The 25,276-nt window shown below is 43.3% G+C and overlaps 1 protein-coding gene across 4 annotated transcripts in view; it reads right to left on the bottom strand.

Moving 5' to 3' along the window:
• Positions 1 to 25,276, bottom strand: part of LOC125461393 (solute carrier family 12 member 5-like) — a 987,635-nt gene that overhangs the window by 219,288 nt on the left and 743,071 nt on the right. For all 4 annotated transcript variants that reach the window (XM_048550117.2, XM_059652837.1, XM_048550118.2 and 1 more), the window contains exon 4: positions 10,436 to 10,582. In XM_048550117.2, the coding sequence (XP_048406074.1) occupies positions 10,436 to 10,582 (147 nt within the window). The remainder of the gene's footprint in view (positions 1 to 10,435; positions 10,583 to 25,276) is intronic.

Genomic DNA, 25,276 nt, shown 5'->3' with positions numbered 1-25,276 from the left:
TCTCAAAGCACACAGGAACCTGGGAATCACTGCTACGTGATAAACTTTTACTCTTCTCTCAAGTTTGAGATCCTGTAGACAGTCTAATAAACTATAAAATAACAGACATAACATCTAGTTACATTCTAGCCAATATCCCACGATTGTCATGTTTTACACCTGTCCTTTTAGCACTTACTCAACTTCATTTTCCAACTGTTTGTTCAACCCCTTACCATTTAGAGAATAGCCTCATCAACATTTTTAGTCCAAAATGTGTCACCTCACATTTCCTCTTGTTGAACACCTTCTTTCACTGTTGCCCCACTCGCTGAATCTATCAATGTTTCTTTCCAGCTTCATGCTCCCACCTACTCTACTTGCGCCACCTAACTTAACATAGCCAGAAACCTTGGACAATCCAACTCTCTATTCCCTCACTTAAATGTCTGATATAACGAAATACTGAGGCCCCAACACTGTTCCCCATGAATACTGCAAGTCACATTCCTTCAGTTGCAGTACCTACTCTTTATAATTAGTGTTTGTCCCTTATTTCCAAACTGCTTCTCCACTTGTTTCAACAGGCTATTATCAATTCCATGCAATTTCATTGTTGATAAGGTCCCTTGCATGGTAGTTTATTGAATAGCTTCTAGAGGGCGTCATAAAAAAAATCCAGAAACACCACCTTCCAATCACATTTTGTGGGATGTTGTGGGAAAAGATTCAATCATGTTTTTTATTTAGACGTGACTTACATTTACAAATCTTTGATCTACTCCTACTTTTCAAAGCACTTATTCATTATACCATTAATGACAGGTTAAAGTGACTGCCCCACATGAGGTATTAAACTAATGGATGTATTAATTTCCCTCCCACTCTTTTTATCTAATGATTTGAACATTCACAGGGCTGTTGGATGAATAGGTTTGGAGTAAGGTATGATATGAGTAAGAGCATTTTTGCTATGATGAAATTTATAGAAGGTGGAAAAGCAGTAGGAGGCCAGGGCAGCATTAGGATAATTGAGTCTGGAGGAATCAGTTGTGTGGGTGATAGCTTAATCAGCAGATGAAAGGAGGCCAGAGTAAAGATGGATGATGTTATTTGGAGTTGGAAGTTTTATACTGAAAAGAGGTTTGGGATTCGGTGCTAAACAAGTCAAGTAGGATATGTAAAAATTGTGAACAGTCAACTTTAAGCAAAAGCTGTGATCAGGGAATGTAATTGAGTACCTGATAAGGGGTGATGTTACTTTTGTGGGATAATCAAAGATATGGCTTTCATTTTTCTAATGTTAACTAGTGGGTGTGTGTCTCATCCAGGATTAGATGCAGTCTGACAACAATAAAGAGGTAGAATAACATAGAAAATAAGGGGGGGGGTGGGCCCTTATGGTGCAGTGATAGTGCCCCTATGTCTCAGATAGGAAGCTTGAGTTCAAGTCCCATCTGTTCCAGAAGTGTCTAATAATATCTCTGAACAGGTTGATTAGAAAATAAAATAGCACAGAACAGGCCTTTTGACCAATTAGCTCAAGCCCGCATTTATTTTAAAGTTGAGATTCGTTTCAGCCTTTTTCAACTAATTTGATTAGTATTCTAATCCCTCCTTCCCATTACATTGAGGTAGCCTCCCTTAAATGTAGCTGCACAATATACATACATAGTCTTACAAAACAACAGGGCTGTTCTCTCATTAGAGAAAGAAAACTGGCAGTGGTTTAATCTGAGGGTCACCATATCTCAAATGAAGTGAGGGGTTAAGGCGGAGAATCTTTCATGGTAACCTCAGCTGGAGTGAGAACTGAACCCACGTCATTAGCATCACTTTATTTTGCAAGCTAGGAATCCAGCCAACTGAACTAACCAACCCACAAAGGCCCAAACTACACTCATTCATTCCTTGTGTTAAAGAATTTCACTTTCTCATTATTCTTTAGATCAACGCGATTCTTATGAATTCACTATTCAATTTCTTAGTAACCACCTCAAATTAATAGCGTCTATGTTTACTTTTACTGACAAATGGAAAATCTCTGGCCTGAATCTTGAGATTTTTGATTAAGTGCGAGTTGCATTAAGTTTTATGGAGAGATTCTTACTGTAGGGAGTAATGAGAAGTCTTGCCATATTTTATCAAAAGCGTCTCATTAACTACCCAACCCACCCAAATGGCACCTCTCTTGACTGGATAATAAAGTGTGAAGCTGGATGAACACAGCAGGCCAAGCAGCATCTCAAGAGCACAAAAGCTGATGTTTCGGGCCTAGACCCTTCATCAGAGATCTCTCTGATCTCTGATGAAGGGTCTAGGCCCGAAACATCAGCTTTTGTGCTCCTGAGATGCTGCTTGGCCTGCTGTGTTCATCCAGCTTCACACTTTATTATCTGGGATTCTCCAGCAGCTGCAGTTCCCATTACCTCTCTTGACTGGTCTGTCTCCACTTTACCACATGCCATTCCCGGAGCAACTTGCCACTCAGTGGATATCCTCCCAAAGACCAGCAACCCTGTTCCTGCACCATGTTAATAAGGACATTGTGTAACCAGATGAGCACTGCATTCTGAAGCAGCCTACTCAATGAGGGACAGAATCTGAATGTGTTGGAGAAGGGGAAGTTGATGCCATGATTCTCTGTTGTAACAGAAATCCTGGCAGTGCTGGTGGAGTTGTGGGTGTAAAAGAGAAGCATTCTCTTCCTGAAGTACTGCCTGAGGAGGCCACACCACCGGATCCTGGCAGTCTGCTCTGATGTGGCCATCCAGGTCAGAGCCATCTCAACAGTGCAGAAAAACAGCCATCAGTGCTGGAGGAAGATTGATGACTTTCTTTTCTGTGCCAAGGTAGGTGCCATTTTATTCTTTCTGCTAAATTGCATCATTTTGGCTCTTTGTCTGTTTGTTTCAGTGCCTGTGTATCCTGAAGGTCTGTGACATCGATGACTGTGATAAGAGTCTGCTGCAGCTTGTGAAAACAAGATGAGCAAATGGTATATACTGCGCAATGGTACCTGCTAACTCCACCGTCCCTCATTCTCAGACATATCTAATCTTTCAATGGCATCTGTGTCCAAAAGGGCTGATGTGAATGAGATAATCGGCAATGTCTGCGGAAGGGAGGTGTGCAGCAAACAGAAGCAGTTTATTTGGATTGCCACAGGTAAGGGGCCCTGCAGGTATGTGTCCTGTATACTACATACGTCTATGTGTAATGCTGTTTCCATTTAAGGGGCTTTAAGTAAATAAGTATTGCCGCCCCTTCCCTCACAGGTTCAGACCCTGACTCTACCCACTTTTACCCCAACATCCCCAGCCCCTGGCACATAAGGTGAGCACGCCAGGTGTGGATATACACAGCCCCCAACTTGGACCCAGAGTGTTTCTGGCTGTCAATGAACACTCCACTATGACGCCGATCCATCCATACTTCATCATATCCCTTTGCCCTACGAATACTGTTGCCCTGTTCACAATAATCTCCTCCCTTTGCTCAGCCTGCAGCCCCCAGTTAATAAAATAAAAACCTTTGTTGCAAAAGAACCCTCTAGAAGTTTCAGTGACCACATTATGATAGAATTTCACATTACGTTTGAAAGTGAGGTAGCTCAATCTGAATCAAGGACATTAAATTTGAATAAAGGAAATTATGAAAGCATGAATCATAAGTTGGCTTATGTAGGTTGGGAAAATACAGGAAAAGGCATGACTTCATATACAGAGGCGACGGACAACCTTCAAAGATCTATCACATTGCTTACAGAAACTGTATATGACTTGAACAGATAATAACTTTAAAAGGGTCAATCAACCATGGCTTACCTAAGTAGTTAGTGGATCATATAAGATTAAAAGAAAAGGCATATTGTGGCCAGATATGGTAAGAAATCTGCTGATTGGGAAGTTTTTGCAACTTAGCAAGGGAGCACTAAGTATCTGATAAGGAAAGGACGAATAGAATATGAATGCAATCTAGCAAAAAAGACGGTAAAAGCTTATACAGGTAATTCACTCAGGGAAAGGCAACTTGCACGACTTCATGAACACGCCGATCTGACCAGTACTTTTTCTTACAAGACTTTTGTCAGCAGCCACAATTAATAATGGCTGCCCAACGTGCATCCACATTAGTTGTCCTTCCCATAATTAAATTTGAAAATTGATTCTGCCCCTCTTCAGACTGGTAATAATCCCTTCAATGAGGAGGCAATAATAGGAGGCAGGCGGGTTGGATATCCTGTTACAACACCACTTTCCCTTTAAACATTCTAATGGGTCATAGAGTTGTTGGAAGATTGCCATGCTCTCAAAATGCAGTATTTTCAGAGCATATCCACACTTTACTTGATCCCCACAAACTTTACAAATGATTGAAATTTCTGCCCATGGCATGTCGACAATATTTGGTTTGTCTTGATTTTTAATGGAATATATTTCTTCTGGGTGCTTTTGAACACCATTTGGAATGGTTCTCTCTAGTATTCAACATCATTACATGTCAAATAAAGTTGCCTAATTTACTTTCCAAATATCTATCCTCAATTCAAATCTGCTTCTCTCTAACTTATTACCTTGATCTTTGTTGTGTTTATGTTCTACTCAACTGTAATTTTAAGTGAATAATACAATGGTCACTAAAATTTTCAATTCCTTATACTGGTCTGGTCGATTCCTACTTATTAGATTCTCCAATTCTAAATGGTGGACAAATCCACCCTTGCTGAGCTTCGATAATGGATTGAAGAGGAGTTTTGTACACATTGTAAACACACCATTTTGAAATCCTGCTGGAATATTATTCAAAGCTTTATCTCATTTTTTTCTAATTTGTGTGCCTGTTTCTTATTCCACCACCATTCCACTATTAAATGGTTGTTGAGCACTTCTATCATTGTTATTGATTTTTTTATTGTCTGCAACAGTAGTAGATTCGCCAACTTTAGGTACATTTAAGTCGTCATTGGGCAAGCATATGGACATACATGGAATAGTGTAGGTTAGATGGGCTTGAGATCGGTATGACAGGTCAGCACAACATCGAGGGCCAAAGGGCCTGTACTGTGCTGTAATGTTCTATGTTCTATGTTCTATAATTTCATACACAAAGATTATACTTCTACACTACAGATGGCTGTGACACAGTGTCACTTTTTTCTACTGCTGTTTTATTATCCTCACTGGTAAAATGATCATTTCCAACTTTTCCATCTCTCTCATTTCTAAAATGTATCGTATCCTGCAATGTTTATTTCCCAATGCTGATTTTCAGAAACCATATCTTGGTACTCCCTACTATACCTGATTTCATAACGTATCATTGTTTCCAGCTTCCCCAGTTAACTGCCGACACCTTAACCATTGCTGTATGGAGGTTTCCTTAATTTTAATAGCAGTTTCTCTTATTTTAATTCAATACATCTTGTTCTGCTCCTGTTTTGTATTGCCATATATTTCATGATCATTTAAGTCCTCCCTCAAGTTATTTACCTCCTACTTTCCTTACTTGTGATAGAAGTCACAGAGCCGTTCCAATGCAGAAGAAAACCATTCAACCCATCAAATCTGCACTAGTTCACTGAGCACTTTTGTTTCCCACTTTATTCATTCATAGGATGAGGGCATTGCTGCTATATTACTAATTCCCTGATTGCACAGAGGGCAATTAAGTGTTAGCCATATTACTGGGCATTTGGAGCCACATCTAGGCTAAACCAGTAAGGATGGCAGTTTCCTTCCCTACAGGGCATCAGTGAACCAGTTGGGTTTTTCCAGCAATCAACAATAGGTTATCTTTAGACTCTTAATTCTAATTTTTCTTAACTGAATTCAAATTCCACCATCTGCTGTGATAGGATTTGAACCCAGGTCCCCAGAACATTACCTGGGTCTCTGGATTAACAGTCCAGCAATAATATTACTAGGTATTAGCTCCCCACTCCTTGAACTTAGTGTCAATCTCCTGTCTTTCCCCAAGACCTTCCACATTGTTTCTATTTGAATAATTATCCAATGGCTTCTTGAGTGCCTCAATTGAACCTTCCCTTACCATACTTCCAGATAGTACATTTGAAACTTGAATGATTCACTGCTAGAAAAATAATATTTTTCACCTCACATTTGTTTTTTTTTGTGATGTACTTTTAAACTGTGTACTTTAGTTCCCAATCCTTTGAGAGTGGGAAAGGTTTCAACCCATCTGCTCTGTCCAACTCCCACATGATTTGAAAACTTTTATCAAATGTTATCCTAGCCTTCTCCTCTCCACGGAAAAGAGTCCCAGCCTCTCTAATCTTTCCTCGCAAAAGGTAAACAGCACAGGGGGATGGAATATGAAATTCAAAATCATGAAATGAGGGGTGAGTTGGGTCTCTGTTGATGGAGGTAAACCATATTCTACCTCATGGAGTTTCTGGGAAGGAGCACCTTCCGTATTATGGAAGGAAAAAATGGTTTTTGTAGTTGTGCACTCACACCGGGGATGAAACTTAGCGATAGTTCTTGTATGCAATGGAGCTGCTGGACCCAGTAACCTGGAACTGGCTGAAATTTAGAAGCAATCATTGACACAACTCCAGTGAAATATTCATGAGCAAAAATCTTGTCATTTATATTTAGGCTGGTTTCATGTTTTGCAGATCCTTCTCTGATCCTAATAGCTTGAAGCCATAGCTTCCTCTATAATTATCCTTCCTACAAGGACACTGGTCCCAACTTGATTCAGAGTTCTGTGAAAAAGAAATTTTCTTTCCTGTACCCACTCTTAGCAAGGTGTTAATTGTCTTGACTAGTCTATCTTTATGGTTAGTGGTCTCAAGGACCTGTTTCCTAATTTAGCCCCTAACCCTTGATACTGGATGATTGGCTTGACTTGTCTATCTCTATGATTAGTGGTCTCAAGGACCTGTTTCTTAATCTAGCCCGTAACCCTTGATACTTCTTCAGTAAGATCTTTTCCTTGTCCCTATATAAATGTTCGTTCAAAAACAGTTCACAGCAACTGGATTCCACCCTCCCCTGCCCTTTCTAGACAATTGTTCAGAGGTTCTGCAGATATTTTGAAAAGATAGCACAGAGTTCCATTGTTGCTTATGTGAAATCCAACAGCATACTTTCAGTTGTTGTCACTAATTGACAACATGAAGTTGAGGAAGAGGAGGGGGAACATCTCACACACTTGTGAGATTTAAAGTAATAGTGCTGTGGTGCAAAGAAAAGCCAGTGCCAGATATGATTAAGTTACGAACAGAAGAGTAACAGTGGAACTAGGCGAGTGCGAGAATTGTTCCAATCAGCTGAACACTGGAGGAACGTTACTGAAGGAAGATAGCATTTCCAATCACATTAAAGGATGATGTCAGATGGATACAGTGGGGACAGAAAGAGAGACTGACTGGTTATAGGGGGAAGAGGAGGCTGCGATAGGGCAGGAGTGAGTTAGGTTGCAGGAATGGGAGGACTGCAAGAGGGGGAGATGGTGGCCCCCTTGCAGCCTCCTTTTCCCCCCATTATCATTCAGTCTCTCCTTTCTGTCTCCACACTTCAGCATTCCTTTCTCCCTCCCCTATAGCCTCCTTTTCTCCCACATACTTGCATTCTCCCTCCCTAGCCCTCCTGCTCCACCCTTTCGTGATCATACAGTACCACAGTCATTGAGATATTTGGCATGGAAACAGGCCCTTTGGCCCAACTCGTCCATGCCAACCAGTTTTCCTGAACTGAACTAGTCCCATTTACCTGTGTTTGGCCCATATGCCTCTGGACGCTTCTTATCCATGTATTTACCCAAATGTCTTTTAAATGTTGTAATTGTATATGCCTCTACTACTCCCTCTGATAGTGCATTCCACTTACATACCATTTCCATTACATGAAAATGTTGCCGCACAGGCCCATTTTAAATCTTTCCCCTCTTACCATAAACCCATACCCTTCAGTTTTGGACGCACCTAACCTGGGGAAAAACCCTTGGCTATTTACCTTATCAAAGCCCCTAAAGATTTTATAAACTTCTATAAGGTTATCCCTTGACCTCCTATGTTCCAGTGAAAAAAGTCCCAGTCCTTCCGGGCTCTCCTTATGGCTCAAACCCTCCAGTCTTGGTAATATCCTTGCAAATGTCTTTTGCATTCTTTCCAGTTTAATAACATCCTTCCTACAGCAGGGCAACTAGAATTGTTCGCAGTACTCCAAATGTGGTCTTACCAATGTCTTGTGCAACCACAACATAACGTCCCAACTCCTGAATTCGGTGCTCTAATGAAGGCAAGCATGCCTAATGTCTTCTTCACCTGTCAACCTGTAATGCTATTTTCAAGAAACTATGTACCTGCACCCCTTGGTCCTTCTGTTCAACATCACTCTCCAGGGCCCAACTATTAACTGTGTAAGTCCTGCCCTGGTTTGTCTTCCCAAAATACCACACCTCACATTTATCTGAATTACATCCCCCTCTCTTTTCTGCCTTTGGAACCTCCATCTCTTCTCCATTTTTCCTTTACAACCTCCGCTCTCCTCACAATTTTCATCCCCACCCCAATGCTGACTTTATTGTGCTGAAAATCTCACAGATAGGTCGCCTGCCCTTGGCATCCCTATCCTAACAATGCATAAGTAAACTTATCAGCAACAAGCATGAAGAGAGAATCAACCTGTTATTGGAGAAGCAGCTCCACACCAACTCTGTCCGCACTATATACAGGGTTAGTGCTTTTTGGTCATTCCTGTTGACTGAATATTCCCAGGAATTTTGGGAATATTCAAGAACAAATGTATCTGCCATCCCTGTGCATTTTGAGTTGCTTTCTAGTACTGGAAGTGGATCAAGTGAGGGATGGTCAGTGAGTTCCAGCTGTGGAGGAGCTACATCACGACCATTGTTACCATCAGATAATGCTGAATTAGTAGACACTGATTCTCATCAGTGTAATTCAACATCGGGCAGTAAATCACCAAATAAGCCATAAGGGAAACCACAGACTTTTATCTAAAACCACATATTTAGAAGCTGTCTATTACTCGATTAAAGTAGCACTGGCCAGAGGATCTATAAACTTTTTCGTCCAATCTTGTATGTCCATGTGTTCCAAAGCTGGGATTAACACAAATTGTCACAACTTTGTTTAATTTCTTAATTTGGCCTATCACAATCCTGAAACACACCACAAATGTTTATTACAAAAAATCCTCATTCACTTCTTGTCTTTGATCTTTTCCTTAGGGTGAGTGGGGTAAGGCAGTGTTTCATCCTGTTACTGAGCCTATTAAGTTCTTGGTCCCACAGGCCCGACCAGTCCCCCTCCACTGACACCCTCATCCGCTTAGCTGAACTCGTCCTCACCCTCAACAACCAACCCCACCCCACCACCAAAGACATTTTTCCCTCCCTACCCTTATCTGTTTTTGGGAGGGATCACTCTCTCTGTAACTCCCTTGTCCGCTCCACACTCCCCTCCAGCCTCACCGCACTTGGCACTTTTCCCTGCAACCACAAGAAGTGCTACACCTGTCCCTGCACTTCCCTCCCTTGCCCCCATCCCAGGCCCCAAGAAGACTTTCCACATCAAGCAGATGTTCACCTGCACATCTGCCAATGTGGCATACTGCATCCACTGTACCCGTTGTGGCCTCCTCTATGTCGGGGGAAACTAAGTGGAGGCTTGGGGACCGCTTTGCAGAACACCTATGTTTGGTTTGCAATAAACAACTGCACCTCCCAATCGTGAATCATTTCAACTCCCCCTCCCATTCCTCAGATGCCATGTCCATCCTGGGGCTCCTGAAGTGCCACAACGATGCTACCCAAAGGTTGCGGGAACAACAACTCATATTCCGCTTGGGAACCCTGCAGTCCATTGGTATCAATGTGGATTTCACAAGCTTCAAAATCTCACCTTCCCGCCACTGCATCCCAAAACCAGCCCAGCTCGTCCCTGCCTCCCTAACCTGTCCTTCCTCCCACCTATCCCCTCCTCCCACCACAAGCCACACCCCCATCTCCTGCCTACTAACTTCATCCCACTCCCTTGACCTGGCTGTCCTCCCTGGACTGGCCTATCTCCTCCCTACCTCCCAACCTACACTAACCTTTACTGGCTCCATCCCCACCTCTTTGATCTGTCTGACTCCCCTCCACCTATCTTCTCCTCTACCCATCTTCTAGCCACCTCCCCATCTCTCCCTATTTATTTCAGAACCCCCTTCCCCTCCCCCATTTCTGAAAAAGGGTCTAGGCCCGAAATGTCAGCCATCCTGCTCCTCTGATGCTGCTTGGCCTGTTGTGTTCATCCAGCTCTACACCTTGTTATCTCAAGTTCTTGGCTTGTTGTGTTCACATTTATGCCACTATATCTTGAAAGCTAACAAGTTGAGGTTGAGACGTGTCTCCTTTGTGCAATGCTGCGTTAAGCACTAAAGAAATCTCCCTGATGCCAAAGGAGTGAATTGTTACTTACACAGGAGCAGCACAACATGACGATGAAGAAAGATTCCACGATTCCAGCAATTCCTACAACCCATGTGAGGCGCAAGAACAATATGACTCCAAAAATATTCTGCAGGCAGGGGAAGTAGACTCCCATGATTGTACCCATCCGTGTTGCCTGTAAAGTAGGAAAAAAGCAGTGAAAAAAAGACACAGTCTCAGATCTTAAGTTTGAATGAATAAAGCCTTCTAAGTCCACCTTAAGCGCAGCAGTGGTATGAAGACTTCATCGGCAACATTGCACACAACTACAGATCTCATCTCATATCCAGAATATGTTGACATTAAATTGTTTGCATCACTAGTCATTGGTCAATAAATGCCAATGTTTTACCTTAAAATTACGTGGTCCAAATTATTCTACTGAGGTCCAGCACAAATTTAGAAGAAAAAGTGGAAAGAGATTCTATTTATGGTTGTACAATAATAAATTTGACAGTGTAAAGACCAGCAATCAACCTGTCATGTATTCTGGCTATGCAATGTTTGTAACAAGGTCAGCCAGGTGGATCTCATAGAATGTGAGTTCCGTGATTGGGGTTGTTAATCTGGTCCAATCAGGGAGCCTTAGCTGAGGAAGTAAACACGAGTGTCAAGGGTTCTGTTCACTCTGAGAGCTAGATCTGAGGAACCTGGATCAGTGTCAAGGGCTCTCTGTGTGTAAATAAAGGGTGACTTGGTGACAGGATACTGGCCTCTGTGAAGTTATTTGAGGTTACTGCTAAAATTTGATAAGACCATTTTTTTTTAGGTTGCTGGATAGATGCCTAAAATTGAGAATAGGCTTAGTTTCAGTACTGAAATGAGACCCATGTTCCATCTCAAGGATTCATCTGTTAAATTCCTTCAGAAAATTCAGAGAATTTACTGAACAAATCGTGTCTATTTTTCCAGATTCACAAAAACCTCACTATTGCTTCCTGAAGTTGCAAAGTATGGCAAGGCAAGTTCTATATATCAACAATATAGACACAACAGGAGCAGAAGGGGACCATTCTCAATGTCCAGTCCATGTCAGGCATGTGTTGGAGATGATTGCTCCCAAAATGGGACATGACAAATTTCTACGTCAAAGTCTTTAATTACACAGTTGACTGCTTTCCATAGTTCAAATTGATTTTGGCTGAAAATTTCATGCTATACTGTTGCATTTTTGAAATTCAAGTGACAGCTTGAAGACATATAACACACACTCTCAAAGACAGCATCATTGACCAGAGCTTTTTATGTCTTACTGCAATTGTACAGGTCCTTGGTGAAAACCACACCTGGAATATTGTGCGCAGTTTTGGTCTCTTATCTGAGAAAATACGTTCTTGCTATAGAGGGAGTAAAACGAAAATGTACCTGACTGATTCCTAGAATGGCTTGACTGGGAAATGAATGGAGAATCGATTAGGACTACATTGTGAACATTGGAAGAATAATGGGGTACATATAATAGAAATCTCCAAAGTTCAAACAGGACGAGGCAGAGTAAATGCAGGATGGATGTTCCTAACAACTGCGGAGTCCAGGACCAGAGGCCATAGTCTCAGGTACAGGGTGAGGTTTTATTTCGGATTCAGCTGAGGAGAAATTTCTGCACCCAGAGATTAGCGAGCCTGTCAAATTCTCTGTCTAAGAAAGTGGTTGAGGCCAAAGATTGAAAGTTTTCAAGAAAGATTTAGATATAGTTCTGAAGGCTTAAGAGATCGAAGGGTACAGGGAAAAGATGATACTGAGTTGAAAAATCGTCCATATTGAATGTTGTAACATGCTGAAAGGGATGAATGGCCTTCTCCCGCTCCTATTTTCTACATTTCTGTTTCTTTCTCTAACATTTGACTGCTTCTTATTTCTGTAATTTTACAGTATTATGGAGAAGACCAGTAAATCATTGTTCTGTAGTTATCCACAGTTAATCCTCGTAGGCTTCAACTACTTTAAAAATGAGCACCATCATTTAAGGCAGTTTCATAACAAAAAATATCAGCATTAGTTTCCTATGATCTTCATTTTGTTCTTTATGACCTGGCCTATGTAATTGACAATAATGATCACATTGAAGAGAAGCCAATTAAGGAAGGAGGAACACAGCACATTCCCAGTGGAGGAGCGGACTGAATATCAGTAGAGGTAAAGTCATGATTAATTCAGGCGACTTCAGAGAACTCATTTCAAATATGCATATTAATGATAAATACCATACCCATTCAAGATTAACAACTTACAAAACATAATACCCTGAAAACATTTTCAAATTGTTCACAGATTAGGAACTACAAAATAAAAAAAAAACAGCATACGACAAAATAATATTCAACAGTCAAAAGCTACTTCAGTTTTTGGTTGGTTACGGTTGAAAAAGTGACGTTTTCTTTAAAATAAGTAGTTCTATATACATCGGGGCCATTGTGATAATCTATTTTAGTGACATCAGTGCTGCTGAATACAATGTGTTTTCAATTTGACCATTGGATCAGCATTGTGTGCTACAAAGATACGAACAGGAACAAAAGTAGGCCACTCAGCTGTCGGACCTGTCCTGCCATTCAGGCTGATCTGATTTTAACCTCGGCTCTACATTCCTGCATATCCCCAATAATGTTTCACGCCTTTGGTAATCCAGAATCGATCTAACTCTTCTTTAAAAATATTTTAAGATTTCTGCATCCACTTGCCTTTTGAGGAAGGGAATTCCAATGACTCACAACACTCAGAGAAAACAAGTGTACTCATCCCTTGTTTTAATGGAACCCCCTTAGTTTTAAAGTCCGTCCAATTTTTCCTCTAAGTTGTGGGCGTGTGAAGCTGCTCCAGTGCTCTGCATATGATAATTGCTGTTGTTACGCCAATCATGGCATTGACTTCCAGTCCCAGAGATCACTGCTGCACATGGGCCAGTAACAAAATTAGACAGAATGCACACAATGACCCCCATTTCTAGATTCTTCCGCAAGAAAGAGTATCCTTTCAATATTCGCCTGGTTGTATCCCTCAGGATTTTATTCAGTCCAATTGAGTCATTTCTGACTCTTCTAAACTCCAGGCCTAGCCTCATAAGGCTGCTCATTCCAGACATTGTCTAGAAAATTTTCTCCGAACTGCTTCTAATGTATTGACATCCTTTCACAGGTACAGTGACCAATACTGTAACTAGTACTCCAGATGCAGTCTTACCAATTTACTTAAGCTTATTCTCCCTACTCTTAGATTCAATTCCCCTTGCAATAAATCATAGTATTCTAATAACTTTCCAATTATTTGCTGTACCTGCATATGAACTTTCAGCGATTCATGCACCAGGACACCCAGATCTCTCTGCATTTCAGAGCTCTGCAATGTCTCACCTTTCAGATAATCGTTTTTTAAATTATTTCTGCTAAAATAGACAATTTTGCACTTTCTCACATTGTGCTTTATTTATCACATCTTTGCCCACTCACTTAACCTATCTAGTTTCCTTTCTAGGCTCCTTATCTTCTCTTCTTAACTCATTTTGCCACCTATCTTTGTGTTATTTGCAAATTTAGCTGACGTATCTTTAATTCATTCATCCAAATCATTTGTATTATTTGCGAAGTGTTGAGGTCTCAGCGCTGGAACCCGTGGCATACCACTCATGACATTCTGCAGGCCTGAAAAAAAACCATTTAACCTTGCTAAATAACTAAATTAGTTAAACTAATTTTTCGTTTGAGAAAGCCATATTGGTTCTGCCTGCTTTCCTTGAACCCAGTGCCATGTATTAACAGAGCCAGAGAGTCATAGTCATGGAGATATGCAGCACAGAAAAAGACCCTTCAATCTATTAAGTTTAGTCTAGTCCAAAAATAAATCACCCAAAATCATTAAGAGTAGTTCTGAAAATTTTCCCAACAACAGATGTTAACGAGTTTTGAGAAGATTTGTAGCTCAGGTTGAGGTTCTGGATGTGAGTTTGCTCGCTGAGCTGGAAGGTTAGTTTTCAGACGTTTCGTCACCATTCTAGGTAACATCATCAGTGAGCCTCCGACGAAACGCTGGTGTTATGTCCTGCTTTCTATTTATCTGGTTAGGTTTCCTTGGGTTGGTGATGTCATTTCCTGTGTTGGTGATGTCATTTCCTGTTCTTTTTCTCAGGGGATGGTAGATTGGCTCCAAATCAATGTGTTTGTTGATGCAGTTCCAGTTGGAATATGCTATACAGAATATTCAAAAAGAATGGGTACCCTATGAACACAGTCTGCCGATTCCTCAGCAACAAACCCAAACAAACAGATAAAACGTGCTCAGAAACCATAACCACTCTCCCCCACATCAAAGACATTTCCGAAATGACTGCCAGACTACTCGGACCTCTTGGCATCAGGGTAGCCCACAAACCCACCAACACACTAAAACAGCAGCTAATGAACTTAAAAGACCCTATACAGATAACAAACAAAACGAATGTCATCTACAAAATACCTTGCAAGAACTGTGACAAACACTACATTGGACAAACAGGCAGAAAGCTAGCCACCAGGATACATGAACATCAACTAGCCACAAAACGACATGACCCACTATCACTCGTATCCTTACATACAGATGAGGAAGGACACCACTTTGATTGGGACAACACATCCATCCTAGGACAAGCCAAACAGAGACATGCACGAGAATTTCTAGAAGCATGGCATTCCAACCGGAACTCCATCAACAAACACATTGATTTGGAGCCAATCTACCATCCGCTGAGAAAAAGAACAGGAAATGACATCACCAACACAGGAAATGACATCACCAACCCAAGGAAACGTAACGAAATAGAAAGCGGGACATAACACCAGCGCTTCATCGGAGGCTCACTGATGATGTTACCTAGAATGGTGATGAAACCTCTGAAAACTAACCTTCCAGCTCAGCGAGCAAACTCACATCCAGGACAGATGTTAAGCTAACTTGGCTGTAATTTCCAACTTATTGCCTCCCTCCATTTTTGAACACAGGATTGACATTAGAGTTAGAATGATATAACACCTACAGTGCTGTCGCACACCATTCAGTCCATCAAGTCCTGCATCAACCCTCTGAAAAGTATCCCACCATATCACCATACCCAGCATTTACCATGGACTACCACCTAGCCTGCATAGCCCTAAACACTATGGGCAAGTTAGCATGACAAATCCACCTAACTTGCACATCTTTGGACTGTGGGAGGAAAAAAGAGCACCCAAAGGAAACCCATGCAGACATGGGGAAAATGTGCAAACTCCACACAGACGGTCATTGTTGTAATGAATAGCAGAGTAGGGACGAATGGCGTACTCTAGCTCCTATTTTCTATGTTTCTGTGTGGAGAAGTTTAGTTTTATATTTTAACAGGCGTAATAATTTCTACATTTGCTTGTTTTATGGTATTTAATTATATCTTAGCACTAATGGCCGCAGACTGCAATAAACTTGCCCAAAGTCTACAGAACAATGAGCTAAGCAAGATGTGGTTTCAAAACAGATGGGTTACATTCTGATTGCAGTGTGGGAATATAGCTCCCATTCACAAAAAAACATTACTGTGGTAAAGTACTGATGCACTATAACAATGTCGCTCACACTATGAGACTTAATTGTCTTTTCTCTGATATTACAACTCCAACAAATAACACTTTCCTTCTGCTTGTTGACTGTAAAGCTTGTGTTTCATATCAACAATGACATCAAACTACACAGTAGTGTCCTTTGTCCCTCCACTTAGATCTCAGTACAGAAGTAACTCTTCCCACTCTTCAATGCTGAAATTTAAGTCAACAAAAAATCCAACGAATGGTTCATTTTAGTTCCAGTTTGGTTCATGTTCTCATAATGTGGTTGTAGCATTAATCTTCAGGCATTGTTCTCTTTAAAGGAAACACTCTCATCCATGTTTGTAATCATCTGTACATTTTGTGTCACTTTAAACTCAACATGTTCTCCTGATTGGCCTCCCAACATACAGCAAAATTGAAATATTCCAAATCTCTGTTGCCAATGCCCTCACTGAAATAACTCCACAGAGGCTGATAGCCTATCAGCAAATCTTCCTTCATTTAGACTTGGAAAGTCCTTGACACTGATTGAGCTTTCTTGGAGCCAGCTCTCAGAGTGAACAGAACCTCTGGCACTCCTGTTTATATCTGTCAGTCAGGGCTCCTTGATTGGGCCATAATCCATTACATTCATTACATTCCTGCGCCTCTGTGTCCAAGGACATAGGCTGGTTCATTTTTTTGAAGCTCCTCTGGAGTGTTTTAGCAGCAGGTCTGGTTCCTCCAACTCTGCTTCTGAAATGGGCAGTGTGCAAGGCACTGTAGCTTATCCCTTGTGCCCAGAACATCTTGGAAGAAATTTATTCTCCTCTCCAGGCAACAAAGGCGTCAAAGTGGTAACAATCCACTGCGTCCATCTCAGATTCAGAGGTATCTTAAATACTTGATCGCCAGGGAGAACCCACAGGTTCTGGAACAGTCAGAAAAGCAATCAAGGAGCACCATTTGTATGCCTGTAGCTTTCCTGGGACCTGGGATGGAGGTAAGGCGGGGGGGGGGGGATGTGTAGGGGCAGGTTTGGCACCTCCAGCGGTTACAGGGAACAGTGCCTGGGTAGTGGGAATAGAGGGGAGTGTGGAGCAGATGAGGGAGTCATGGAGAGAGCGATCCCTCTGGAAGGGAGATAAGGCAGGGGAGGGAAATATATCCTTGGTATTGGGGTCAGATTGCAGGTGGAAGAAGTGGTGGAGAAAGATGCGTTGAATCCGGAGGTTGATGAGGTGATGTGAGGACAAGACAAATTTTGTCTTTGAACTGCAGGAGGTGCTACACCTGTCCCTATACCTCCCCACCTCACCTCCAACCCAGGCCCCAAGAAGACCTTCCACGTTAAACAGATGTTCACCTGCCCGTCTGCTAATGTGGTATATTGTACCCGCTGTTCCCAATGTGGCCTCCAAGCAGAGGCTTGGACACCGCTTTGAGGAGCACCTATGATCGCTTTGTGACAAATAACAACACCTCCCAGTCGCAAACCACTGCAACTCGCCCTCCCACTCCTTGGACGACGTGTCCATCCTGGGCCTCCCTCAGTGCCACAATGATGCCACCTGAAACCTGGAGGAACAGCACCTCATATTCTGCTTGGGAACCCTGCAGCCCAATGGTCTCAATGTGGACTTTACTAACTTCAACATCTCCCCTCCCCTGACCTGATCCCAAAACCAGGCCAGCTCCCCGCCTCCTTGTCCTGTCTGTCTTTTCTTTCACCTCTCTGCTCCTCCCACCTCACTGATCAACCCCCACCCCTACTTCCTACCTACTAGCCTCATCCCCGCCTCCTCGACCTGTCCATCTTCTCTCCCACCTACTAGCCCCTCCCCCCTCACTGACCAACCCCCATCCCAACTCCCTACCTACACTCACCTGTACTGGCTTCATCCCCACCTTCTTGACCTGTCCATCTTTTCTGCATCTATCTGTTCCTCTATCCACCTTCTATCATTGCCTCCCCCTCTCTCTATTTATGTAGAGTGCCCTTCCCCTCCCCCATTTCATACATAAGGATCTGGGTGTAGAGGCCCACAGATTAATGAAAGTTGCAACATTGGTGGATAAGGTAGTCAAGAAGGTATACTGCATAATAATAAAATGTGAGGCTGGATGAACACAGCAGGCCAAGCAGCATCTCAGGAGCACAAAAGCTGACGTTTCGGGCCTAGACCCTTCATCAGAGAGGGGGATGGGGTGAGGGTTCTGGAATAAATAGGGAGAGAGGGGGAGGCGGACCAAAGATGGAGAGAAAAGAAGATAGGTGGAAAGAGTATAGGTGGGGAGGTAGGGAGGGGATAGGTCAGTCCAGGGAAGACGGACAGGTCAAGGAGGTGGGATGAGGTTAGTAGATAGATGGGGGTGCGGTTTGGGGTGGGAGGAAGGGATGGGTGAGAGGAAGAACCGGTTAGGGAGGCAGAGACAGGTTGGACTGGTTTTGGGATGCAGTGGGTGGAGGGGAAGAGCTGGGCTGGTTGTGTGGTGCAGTGGGGGGAGGGGATGAACTGGGCTGGTTTAGGGATGCAGTAGGGGAAGGGGAGATTTTGAAACTGGTGAAGTCCACATTGATACCATTAGGCTGCAGGGTTCCCAGGCGGAATATGAGTTGCTGTTCCTGCAACCTTCGGGTGGCATCATTGTGGCAGTGCAGGAGGCCCATGATGGGCATGTCATCTAAAGAATGGGAGGGGGAGTGGAAATGGTTTGCGACTGGGAGGTGCAGTTGTTTGTTGCGAACTGAGTGGAGGTGTTCTGCAAAGCGGTCTCCAAGCCTCTGTCTCTGCCTCCCTAACCTGTCTTAATGCTATGTAGTGTAATGGCCTTTTACATGCTACCTCATTGAATGCCTTCTGGAATCCAAATACATGCATCAGTTCCCTTTCATAAACTCTGCCTGAGTCCAAAAATGTGCAAGTTAGGTGAATCAGCCATGCTAAATTTCCCATTACGTCCAGGGGTGTGCAGTTTAGGTGGATTAGCCATAGGCAAGGGTTACAGAGATAGTGTAGGGGATGGGTCTGGGTGGGATATTTTCTGGGGAGCTAGTGTGGCCTCGAAGAGGCGATGGCCCACTTCCACACTGTAGGGATTCTATGATTGTTTCAGAGATAGTAGGAACTGCAGATGCTGGAGAATCTGACATAAAAAAGGTGTAGAGCTGAATGAACACAACAGGCCAAGCAACATCTGAAGAGGAGGAAGGCTGACGTTTTGGGCCTAGACCTTTCTTCAGAAAACCAGAAATTCTAAAGAAGGGTCTACGCCCAAAACATCAGACTTCCTGTTCCTCTGATGCTGCTTGGCCTGCTGTGTTCATCCAGCTCTACACCTTGTTATCTCAGGGATTCTATGATGATGATTCTGGTATAATATCCTCAAGAAACTCCAGCAAATTTGTCAAACATGACTTACCTTGCACAAATCCACGTTGGTTTAGTTTGATCACATTAACCTTTTCTAAAAGTCCTGCTCTTTCTTTTGTCAGACTGAAGTCTTGCCTTTTCTGAATGGCAGATGCTAGGTTAACTAGCCCATTGATTGCAGTTTTCTATTTCCATCATTCCATGAACAGGAGTAGCACATTAGCAGTTTTCCAATCTGCTGTAAGCTTTCCAGAATCCAGTGAGTTTTGGAATATTTCAACCAATGTCTTCACTATTTCTGCAGCCACTTCCTATTAGACTCTTGGGGCTGAGGCCATTAGCTCCTGCTGACTGTTTTCAGTCCTCTTCATTTGTGAAATATATTGCCCACTGCGGTGCAGACTGTTAGAAAATCTTCCCTTCCATTGAACCTTGGTTATCTGCTATTTTTTGGATGTTTACAGCATCTCCACCATGAAGACTGATGCAAAATGTTGGTTTATATTCTCTGCCCTTTCCCCATTAACCATTATCAATGCACCCTAAGGGTGCCTCTCTTTTCTTTTGCAGTTTGTTTTATATTTCTTGCCAATTTACTTGCAGAATCAATTTTATCTCACTTTATTACTTGATAATCATCAACCATTAGTTTTTTTTAAGATAACCTAATCCTCTGGGCTACTCTGATGAAGGGTCCAGGCCCAAAACATCAGCTTTTGTGCTCCTGAGATGCTGCTTGGCCTGCTGTGTTCATCCAGCCCCACACTTTGTTACCTCTGGGCTACCACTGGTTTTTGCTATTTTGGATGCGTTAATATTTGAATGGATGCTCTCTTTGACCACTTTTTTAAGCACAGTAGGTTCATCCTTCTCACTGGCTCCTCCCTTTTGACCAGAATATATTTTTGCTGAGTATTATTAAATATCTACTTAAATGTCCTTCATTACACATCCCCTCAGGGGACCTCCCACCCACAGCCTCCAACCTCATTGTTCCCCAACCCCACACGGCCCGTTTCTATCTCCTTCCCAAAATCCACAAACCTGCCTGCCCTGGTCGACCCATCGTCTCAGCCTGCTCCTGCCCCACCGAACTCATCTCCACCTATCTGGACTCCATTTTCTCCCCTTTGGTCCAGGAACTCCCTACCTACGTCCGTGACACCACCCATGCCCTCCACTTCCTCCAGGACTTCCAATTCCCTGGCCCCCAACACCTCATTTTCACCATGGACGTCCAGTCCCTGTACACCTGCATTCCACATGCAGATGGCCTCAAGGCCCTCCGCTTCTTCCTGTCCCGCAGGCCCGACAAGTCCCCCTCCACCAACACCCTTATCCGCCTAGCCGAACTCGTCCTCACCCTCAACAACTTCTCTTTCAATTCCTCCCACTTCCTACAGACTAAGGGGGTGGCCATGGGCACCCGCATGGGCCCCAGCTAGGCCTGCCTCTTTGTAGGTTACGTGGAACAGTCCCTCTTCCACACCTACACAGGCCCCAAACCCCACCTCTTCCTCCGGTACATTGTGACTGTATCGGCGCCGCATCTTGCTCCCAGAGGAGCTCGAACAGTTCATCCACTTCACCAACACCTTCCACCCCAACCTACAGTTCACCTGGGCCATCTCCAGCACATCCCTCACCTTCCTGGACCTCTCAGTCTCCATCTCAGGCAACCAGCTTGTAAGTGATGTCCATTTCAAGCCCACCGACTCCCATAGCTACCTAGAATACACCTCCTCCCACTCACCCTCCTGCAAAAATTCCATCCCCTATTCCCGATTCCTCTGCCTCCGCTGCATCTGCTCCCACGATGAGGCATTCCACTCCCGCACATCCCAGATGTCCAAGTTCTTCAAGGACCGCAACTTTCCCCTCACAGTGGTCGAGAACGCCCTTGACCGCGTCTCCCGCATTTCCCACAACACATCCCTCACACCCCGCCCCCGCCACAACCGCCCAAAGAGGATCCCCCTCGTTCTCACACACCAACCCACCATCTCCGGATACAACACATCATCCTCCGACACTTCCGCCATTTACAATCTGACCCCACCACCCAAGACATTTTTCCATCCCCACCTCTGTCTGCTTTCCAGAGAGACCACTCTCTCTGTGACTCCCTTGTTCGCTCCACACTGCCCTCCAACCCCACCACACCCGGCACCTTCCCCTGCAACCGCAGGAAATGCTACACTTGCCCCCACACCTCCTCCCTCACCCCTATCCCAGGCCCCAAGATGACATTCCACATTAAGCAGAGGTTCACCTGCACATCTGCCAATGTGGTATACTGCATCCACTGTACTCGGTGTGGCTTCCTCTACATTGGGGAAACCAAGCGGAGGCTTGGGGACCGCTTTGCAGAACACCTCCGCTCGGTTCGCAATAAACAACTGCACCTCCCAGTCGCTAACCATTTCCACTCCCCCTCCCATTCTCTAGATGACATGTCCATCATGGGCCTCCTGCAGTGCCACAACGATGCCACTCGAAGGTTGCAGGAACAGCAACTCAAATTCCGCCTGGGAACCCTGCAGCCCAATGGTATCAATGTGGACTTCACCACCTTCAGGGTCTCCCCTTCCCCCACTGCATCCCAAAACCAGCCCAGTTCTTCCCCTCCCCCCACTGCACCACACAATCAGCCCAGCTCCTCCCCTCCACCCACTGCATCCCAAAACCAGTCCAACCTGTCTCTGCCTCCCTAACCCGTTCTTCCTCTCACCCATCCCTTCCTCCCACCCCAAGCCGCACCTACATCTCCTACCTACTAACCTCATCCCACCTCCTTGACCTGTCCGTCTTCCCTGGACTGACCTATCCCCTCCCTACGTCCCCACCTACACTCTCCTCTCCACCTATCTTCTTTTCTCTCCATCTTCGGTCCGCCTCCCCCTCTCTCCCTATTTATTCCAGAACCCTCTCCCCATCCCCCTCTCTGATGAAGGGTCTAGGCCTGAATCATCAGCTTTTGTGCTCCTGAGATGCTGCTGGGCCTGCTGTGTTCATCCAGCCTCACATTTCATTATCTTGGATTCTCCAGTATCTGCAGTTCCCATTATCACTCATTCATTACACATCCACTGACTTTCCCCTCAGCCTATTTGTCCCAGCATGCTTCAGGCAACTCTTTCGTCATATCACCGTCAGTATCCTTATTTAAGTTAGTATTAAGACCCAAGTTGCTCTGCCACAAACTGATTTTTAATATTTCACCATTTTGTGATAACTATCTTCTGGAAGATCCTTAACAATCTGATTTCCCATTAATTCTATCTGCTTGCACATTTCTAGATTTAAAATAGGCAGTTCCTGGGTAGACCCAGCGATGTACTGCTCTAAAGAAACAACCCCTGATGCGTTCTACAAGTTGATCTTCCATGTTACCATTATCAATGTAATTTCTTGAGTGAAAATGAAAATTAAATATCACCCATGGCAATTATAGTACTCTTTTCATGTACATCAATTATTTCTCAATTTACGCTTTGTCCAACAGTGAGATGACTCTTCAGGCACCTTTAGATGACTCCCAGCCATGACTTGTTTCCCTTGCTTTGTTTGTGTGCACTTGTGGATGAACATCAATGAAATGATAAAGGTGAAAGCTGTAGTAGAAGGCAATGTCACATTACTGTCCCTTCGTTTAAATAAGTAGACACACTTTAGGATAGGTAATTCGATCGTACACCAAAATAATAGTGGAAAATTCTGTATACTTTTGACGGCAGCCTTAAAAACTGACCTCAACAGTCTCAGAATTGAGCAGGAATAAAATAAAATCTTGGATTTATTGGAGTTTTTTTTGCAGTTTCAGAATACCCTAAAGAACATTAGAACTAATGAAGTACTTTTGAAGTATGGTCAATTTTGTAATAGCGGGAAGGCAATAGCCAATTTGCTCATAGCTAGATCCCATAAAGAGCAGCGTGACAAAATTCAATAACGTATTTTAGCGATGTCAGTGAGAGACCAGGATTTTGGATAAAGGGCAGATTTCCTTTATCTTTTGACTGCTATGTATAGCCAGCTTGTGGCACTGCATGATTTCTCTCAGGCTGGTACAGAGCCCATGCAGCTTCAAAGGAATGTTGTTTGTGTGTGGCCAGTTGGCACCTCCCTTGGTACATTTGGTTCAGTGCGCAGCCACATTCTACACACCCACGCTTAATGGGAAGATTGCAGGTGGGGCTTTGATTTAATCTTGCATCTAAAAGACAGTGTCTCTGACAGTAAATAATTCCTCGGAGCTGCTTTGGAGTGTCAGGCTAGATTTGGTGCACAATTGACTGAAGTCAAGTTTGAAGTCACAATCTGCCTTGCAGCAGTGAATCTATCAACTTAGCCACAGAACATACATTAGAAATTTTTTGATCTTGTGCAGGTCTGGCAATTTTCCATGTAACATCAATGATATGGATGTAATATAATGCAGTGTGACTGGCTTTGTGGCACAGTTTGTTGTCAGGACACTTATGAGAGAAGATAATCCTGCAGGCTGAACTCAGAGCATGTCGTGCTTATGAATTGCAGCAACATAGAATGTGCTTTCTGAACTTTGAATTTCAAATTTTGACTGAAAAATAAAACTCATGCTCTTCATTTGCACCATTGTTCGGTTCTAATGATTGTCTTGACGGAGGTGACTACCACTGTCAGTCAAAGGCCAGTGATGAATGCTACAGTTCACGTTCGCAGCATCAGCCTTTGTCCACTTGAGAAACATAGTGAGAGCCTCCATTACCATTGACAAGTTGCAGCGCTATCCAGTTGCTGGGTATAACTAAGACGTCTGGGATCACAAACACAGACATTTCGCAGCAGCAAACTATTGCAGCTCTTTTAAATCCAGCCACAGCTGGACTTTCCATTGTCTGGATACACAAAGCCAATGTGAAATGATGGTTTATTCCTTGCTGTGTTGAACCAAATGTTGTTCAAATTCAAACTCTATTCAACAGAATTACAGAACTGTGCAAGAAGAGTTTTGCAGATTTGAACAAGCTGGCCAATAAAGTGGACGCTTACATACAGCAATGTAGAAACACAACAGATTTTCTTCCTTGAATAATGTTGCAATTTCTGCTTTGCTTTACCTATTCGCACCATATTGAGAATCACCCACTGCCTCAGAAAATCACGTACTTGGTATTCTGATTCCTACTGCCATTGGCCCCTTGACTCCCATGGGTCAGTGAAAATAAAATAACAGCACATGCAAAAGCTTTTGAGTTTCTGAGTCCCTTGCATTTGATGCTAAACCCACCAATTAAGCACTCTCTGAAGAGAACCACGTTGAAAATGAGAATGGATCACAGGCAGGTCAACCGTGCTGTTGTATTGATTCTCTATCACATGCTCCCTTTGAGAGTGGTTCCCAGCTGGTACTGAATGGGAACTGGAGAGTATTCCTGTTACAAATCCCTGCATGACATAAATTCATGAATCCTGAAATGAAAGTACATTTTGACACAAAATGCCTGATGCTGCTGCTATATGCCAACTAATACCTAATGCAACTAGTCCATCAAATTATTGAGATTGCTTTCATACATCAAACAGATGTGCAGGATGTAGCTTAGTTGTAATATACGATAACCTGCTTTTGTTGTTAAGCTTCTGTTTGCTATTGACATTATTACAGAAGTACACATGCAGTCCAGGGTGACAAGAGAATGTGGGTAGATTGCATATCGCAGCAAACGTCTTTCCTTATTGAAGTATCAAAACCAATAATGTAACCACTGCAAAAATAAAGCTACACTGGAATTAAATTGTTGCTGTATTTTGATCCTCAAAGTAAAAAATGTAGACTCCAAATGTTGGCAAAATAAAGAAAACCTAACTGTTCTCCTTTTGTGTTTATATCCTGTTCCTTCTCAGAAATGAACCCCCACAGACCTATTTTTGAATGGGGCA

The sequence above is a fragment of the Stegostoma tigrinum genome, chromosome 19 (assembly GCF_030684315.1).
Source record: "Stegostoma tigrinum isolate sSteTig4 chromosome 19, sSteTig4.hap1, whole genome shotgun sequence".
Classification (NCBI taxonomy): domain Eukaryota; kingdom Metazoa; phylum Chordata; class Chondrichthyes; order Orectolobiformes; family Stegostomatidae; genus Stegostoma; species Stegostoma tigrinum.
Note: the sequence above shows the minus strand (reverse complement) of the source record. Positions and strands in the feature narration are given on the sequence as shown.